This window comes from Oncorhynchus kisutch, linkage group LG18 (genome assembly GCF_002021735.2).
Source record: "Oncorhynchus kisutch isolate 150728-3 linkage group LG18, Okis_V2, whole genome shotgun sequence".
Lineage (NCBI taxonomy): Eukaryota > Metazoa > Chordata > Actinopteri > Salmoniformes > Salmonidae > Oncorhynchus > Oncorhynchus kisutch.
The window spans coordinates 75,721,401-75,727,400 of record NC_034191.2 but is presented as its reverse complement, the minus strand read 5'-3'; the positions used below and the strand labels follow the sequence as shown (position 1 = coordinate 75,727,400).

At 39.2% G+C, this 6,000-nt stretch overlaps 1 protein-coding gene and 1 long non-coding RNA gene across 2 annotated transcripts; both read right to left on the bottom strand.

Moving 5' to 3' along the window:
• Positions 1-896: 896 nt before the first annotated feature.
• On the bottom strand, positions 897-1,609 carry LOC116354824 (uncharacterized). Its single transcript, XR_004204055.1, has 2 exons — positions 1,321-1,609; positions 897-1,126 (listed from the first exon to the last, which is right to left on the bottom strand). It is a non-coding gene; the product is annotated as an uncharacterized LOC116354824 (long non-coding RNA).
• A 358-nt stretch (positions 1,610-1,967) lies between these two features.
• On the bottom strand, positions 1,968-2,949 carry LOC116354717 (flap endonuclease 1-like). Its single transcript, XM_031795309.1, has 3 exons — positions 2,538-2,949; positions 2,275-2,341; positions 1,968-2,129 (listed from the first exon to the last, which is right to left on the bottom strand). The coding sequence occupies exons 1-3, from the start codon at positions 2,597-2,599 to the stop codon at positions 1,968-1,970; spliced, it is 291 nt and encodes a 96-aa protein (XP_031651169.1). The 5' UTR covers positions 2,600-2,949.
• Positions 2,950-6,000: the final 3,051 nt, after the last annotated feature.

The window sequence follows — 6,000 nt, the reverse complement described above, 5'->3', positions numbered from 1 at the left end:
TAGGGTCGTTCTGTTGGAAAGTGAACCTTTGCCCCAGTCTGAGGTCCTGACCAGGTTTGAGTGAAGGATTTATTTTACTTTGTTCTGTTCATCTTTCCCTCGATCCAGACCAGTCTCCCTGCCCATGAAAGACATCCAATGGAGGCCAATGTGTTCATGGGGAACTTCAAGGCTGCAGACATGTTTGGGTAACCTTCCCCAGATCTGTGCCTCGACACTATCCTCTCTCAGGGCTCTACGGACAATTCCTTCAACCTCACGGCTTGGTGTTGGCTTTGACATGCAGTCAACTGTGGGACCTTATATAGACAGGTGTGTGCCTTTCCAAATCATGTCCAATCAATTGAATTTACCACAGGTGGACTCCAATCAAGTTGTAGTAACATCTCAAGGATGATCAATGGATGCAGGATGCACCTCAATTTCGAGTCTCATAGCAAACAGTCTGAATACTTATGTAAATAAGTTGTTTATAAATATGCAAACATTTCTAAAAACCTGGTTTTCGCTTTGTCATTATGGGGTAGTGTGTGTAGATTGGGGGGGGGGGGGGGGGGAGTATTTAATCCATTTTAGAATAAGGCTGTAATGTAACAAAATGTGGAAAAAGTCAAGGGATCTGAATACTTTCTGAATGCACTGTGTGTGTGTATATATATATATAGAGAGAGAGAGAGAGAAAAAAAAAGGACAGTGTTAATTTAACATAATGCTTTTAAAGTCTACACAAGAACGGAAATGTGCTATAAAAACATTTCCCCTTTCTAATGACTCTATACTCTAGCACATTTTGTTTGTCATATTGATAATGCAACAAAGCTTCAGCAAGAGGCATCTCCCTCTCCCCTAGCTCTGACTTGAATGGGAATGCATGTTACATTTAATTTGTAAAAAAAAAAAAAACTTTATTCAAAAGAATAAACATTCATAAAACTTGCCTAGTTCAACATGAAAAACAGACTTGATCAGACGCACTATAATTGTAGCTAAGTAATTGTAGCTAAGTGATTCATACACTCCTGCACTAACTTCTGCTATACTTGCTTCACTTCCTGTTTGTAGTCTATTTGCCTGGGGTTGCACCGGTCTTCTGCTTCTTCTTGTTGGATCCCTTTGTCTCAGGTTCCTAAACAAGGATGAAGTAGAGGATTATTTTAACATGGATACAGTATGGTCAAGAGACTTCATGTTGTTGTTTCTCTCTCAAGACAATCTGTAATAGAACAAACTGTCAACCATTTAGATTGTTCAGGTTTCTAGCTCCACTTCTCTCCCTCTGTGTGCCATGCTGTCAAGTATGTGATGTAGTGACCTAAGCACCTTGCGTTTTGATGACAGAGACCCGGTGATGGTGAAGAAGGTGTCCAGTCGTCCCTGTGTGCTGCCCTGTCGGCTCTTCAGAATCTTCTTACAGCCGTTCTTGATGCGGTCCTCACTGAAAACACATCACACACACACCTGAAAGGATGAGTCACAAACTTCATCACTCACACATGCATGCATAGATTCACATTGTGATATTGTTGTATTGAACATGTTGTGGATGTGTGGTGGTGTAGAGATGTTATATGATGTACTGTTTAATCTTTAGTTCATTCAGTACAAACGTAGTTCACTGTTTTATCTTTGGTTTTTACATATAATGTAGGTGCTTTGGTGTGTTTGGACCCCAGGAAGAGTAGCTTAAGGGGATCCATAATAAATAGAAATACCAACCACGGCATAACTTGTGGATGTGGTGTGAAATTGGTGTGGCAGGTAGCCTAGCAGTTAAGAGCGTTGGGGCAGGGTGCTTCTGCAAGGGGCCAAGGAGACAGACACTCAGACTGACTTCTGGGACAGGGAGAACTGCTGCATCCTTGTTTTGAACTTAAACTAAAGACTGTTAGTAATGTGGGAGTGTCCTGAATGTCTGCGCTGAAGAGGAGCAATGGAGACAATGGAGAATGTAATACAGTGAACACTACTTAGCTACGGACAGTCAGTAGAGCAGTACTCACAGACGGGTCGATGTTCTCCAGAATCTCCTCGATGGAGCCGTGTTTGATCAAGTCAATGGCTCTCTTGGGCCCGATTCCCTTGATAGTACCACAGTAGTCACAGCCCAGCAGTACGCACAGGTCTATGAACTGAGACAGAGGCGAGAGAGGGGAAGAGTGAGTGGCGGAGGTAGAGGACTACACAGTTACAAACAAAAAGGTCATGGTCTGATGTCACAACATGACATTATACTGACAGTTCTTGACCACAGAAGACGGGTATGTCTGGAGATACCTGCTCATGGGTCAGATTAATGTCCTGCAGAAGGCTACTGAACAGGAACTCCTGGATAGGAAGCTTTCTAGGATAGAGGAACATAAATGTTATAAAACTAAAAAATATATGAATATCTAACACACATCAAATACAATAACATACACCGCTTTTTCTACTGGTAAAATAGGACCACAAACTGTATGGCTGTGATGCTGCAAATACTGTATAATGGGATGAAAAGATAGGTAATGATTAAGGTAGTATAGGAAGTGCAGTAGTACTTGGCTTCGCTGGCAGTGAGTTGCCTTAGTAGGACCCCTGTTCCAAAAGTCAGACCGTCCATATTCTCTGTTGCAGTGGCAAACACCTTCCCAGCCTTAACCAGAGCAGCGCAGCTCGCCTCAGCCTCACACGGAGCTTAGATGGGAGATTGTATCTTCACTATCAAAACAGAACAAATGATCTAGCCAAAACAGAAATACTATCAGATGGGCACATTTATGCCGACATATGTACGCAAGCCAGGTAGCCTATAGGCCTACTTCTAAGCGTAATCAGGTGCATGTCCTTACTCAACATTGACAGGAACGCTCCAAACAAAAGACAATGACTAAATTGAATTGACAAAACTCTTAAAGGGAATGACATAAACCTTTCATTGTTTCTCACAAGTGTTGCATAGGTTGTCCACTCTGACAACGAGAATGGTAAAAGGAGTAATAATATATTGAATGCATTAAACAGAAATGACCGTAACCAAACAAACATTGTAGATTAAAAATTATAGGAAGTAACGGTAAATGTAACTGGTGATAACCATATCTACACGTACATACTACCTCAATCAGCCTGACTAACCCCACTGCCAGCGAAGTCTGTATGTAGCCTCGCTACTGTATATAGCCTGTCTTTTTACTGTTTTATTTCTTTACCTACCTATTGTTCACCTAATACTTTTTTTGCACTATTGGTTAGAGCCTGTAAGTAAGCATTTCACTGTTGTATTCGGCACATGTGACAAACTTTGATTTGATATATGTAATGGGGAGTAGACAAACTAGCAATCAAACACTAACAATAAAATGCAAACAATTCACACAATGCAGTTATGAAACAATGAATGTGCACAAATTGGCGGGAGAGAGCACATTCTGGAGACAGAAGTACATTGTGCATCTGGATGCCGCATGGTCAATCTGACGTCTGCACCTTTACGGTGATACCGCCTCTGCAAAAGTCAGAGCATTGCTGTTGTGAAGGAAGTTGTCAAGGAAGTGAGTTTGTGTTTAATCAGGATGTACCGCCCTCACCTACCGTCAACCAATCATGTCAATGCGGAGCTATACAGAGCCCTCCGCATTGTTACAACATTTGGGAGGAGCATGGCATTGCAGCACAGAGTTTGATTTGGCACACAATTCCAAATATATTTTTTTGTTTACTCAAATGGATTCCAATGGACATTGGCTTGTAGCGGTCATCAACCACATGGACAGGTTATTTGTGTTGTGTAATGTATATGGATACTGTTCTAGTCCTCCAAATAACTTACTTCTAGAGGAAATTGAAGAAACTCTTAAAAGTATTTTGAGAAAATGTCCGTCCAGTCAGATTATAGCTAGTTGAGATTTTAATATGGTTTATTCTAATGAGACTGATAGATTGCCTCATAGGCCTAACATTGGTGTGAACACGTTCGTGAATTTCTGTCAAAACCCGGACTTAATTGACAAATGGAGAGTTAAAAACCCCGGAGAGAGACGATACACATGAAGTAATAGAGATTGTTCTCTACAATCAAGAATTGATTTGTGGGTGATAACCTCTAGTCTTGAGCTCAACACTGTAGAGGTAAAAATATTGCCTGCAGTCCTGACGGATCATAGAGTCATATGGTTGACTGTAAGAATGTGCAGCAATGATGGTAAGGAATACTCGGGTGGTTATTGGAAATTAAATAACTCATTGTTATTGCATGATGATTTAAAAAATGGGATTAAGAATCTAATTTCTGTTTACTGGATTTTAGCTACATCTAATGCAGAATTTGGTCAATATTGGGAACTGCTGAAATTTAAAATCCGCTCAGCCTGTATTACTTATGGAAAACGGCTTGCTTTAAGAAGGAGATGTGAGGTAGCTGAACTCTAAGACAAATGCGGATATCACAGAGATTGAGCATCTTGATTTTATTGAAAAAGCTAAATTGGATGATTTACAGAATCAACTAGATACATTGTATGAGGAAAAGGCTAGAGGAGCATTCATAAGATCCAGAAAACAATGGCTTGCAAAAGGCGAAAAGAACAGTAGATACTTTTTTAATTTGGAAAAGAGGAGAGGGGAACTCAACACACTTCGGAAATGTAAGATTAATGGGGTTACCACTGAGGATAGAGAGTTGTTATCAGACTTTACCACTAAATTGTATGAGAATCTTTAATCCTTAGATAACAATTTGGGTGACTCTAAGGATCTCCTTGATTCTATAGAGAAAGTTAATTCGGTTAGTGAAGAATTCAATCGGTCTTGTTGTCAAGATTTATCCATTATGGACATCCAGTACGGGATTGCTCAGTTAAAAAAATAACACATCTCCAGGTTGTGATGGATTAACCTCTGAACCTTCTCTGAAGAAAGAGCACAATTTTTACTTGAAACCTTTAAGGAGGCTTTAAAGAAGGGAGAACTACCTGCCTCTTTGAAGCAAGCGGTTATTACTCTTATACCTAAACCACACAAGGATCTCTTAAATCATGATAATTGATAACCTCACTTTTTTGAAAAATGTGTCACAAACGAGATTAGCATTGGATATCGTGAAGCAGTTCTCCAAAATCTCAGGTTTGGTATTAAATCTTTCCAAATGTGAGATGTTTGTTTTGAAAGGATCTTTCAATTCAGCAGAATGTAACATCTCTGAAAAAGATACTGTAACCTACCTCGCTGTAAAGATCACCAAAAATCTGAAGCCTGTGAATGATCTTAATTTGAACCTTGTAACTGAATCTGTCAAAAAAATCTCATGGTTAGGGAGGGATTTAAGTCTTCAAGGAAGGGTGCTTTTATCCAAAGCTGAGGGGCTATCTCGTGCATCCTATCTTTTTTTAATCTATTGACATTCCCAAATCCACTTGCTGTTTCTTAGATAGGCTATTGTACATGTTCATATGGAAAAACAAGCCACATAAGATTAAAAAAAAGAGATGTTTATCACCAACAGGGTTTGTGGTGGCGTTCTAAATGTCTTAGACTTCACTCTATTCAATCAGATATCAAAAATCAATTGGGTTAAAAGGTACATAAAAAATCCTCATAGTTTCTGGAAAATTATACCTCTTTTTGTTTTTCAGAAGTTCGAAAAGCTTCATTTTTTTACTACAATGTCCATATATTGTTGGTAAACTTCCTGTGAAACTGGCAGCTTTTCACAAGCAGGCTTTAATGTGCTCGGCTTTGTTCTATAAACACAACTTTTCACCTCATACATGTTTTATATGGAACAATGGGTCGTTATTACATAGAAAAAAACATGTTATTTTACCATAAATGGTTCTCGAAAAACATTATCCTTGTCCAGACAATTAGTTAATATTAGTGGGAACCTATTTACGTGGAAATAATTTATGGAAAGATACAACTTTGAGGTTTTAAGCGAGGAATATGACACTGTTATTACAGTTATACCTAGTGGGATAAAAACTTTTCTTCAGAATAATGTATATTTTGGAATATCGCCGATTG

Bases quoted from the DNA above. Each gene is read 5' to 3' on its own strand.
- LOC116354717 (XM_031795309.1), bottom strand. From the start codon at position 2,599: ATGGACGGTCTGACTTTTGGAACAGGGGTCCTACTAAGGCAACTCACT. The intron at 2,342-2,537 runs GTACTACTGCAC...CCTCTATCCTAG, and splicing joins CTCACTGCCAGCGAAGCCAA to AAAGCTTCCTATCCAGGAGT. The intron at 2,130-2,274 runs GTATCTCCAGAC...CCTCTGTCTCAG, and splicing joins TTAATCTGACCCATGAGCAG to TTCATAGACCTGTGCGTACT.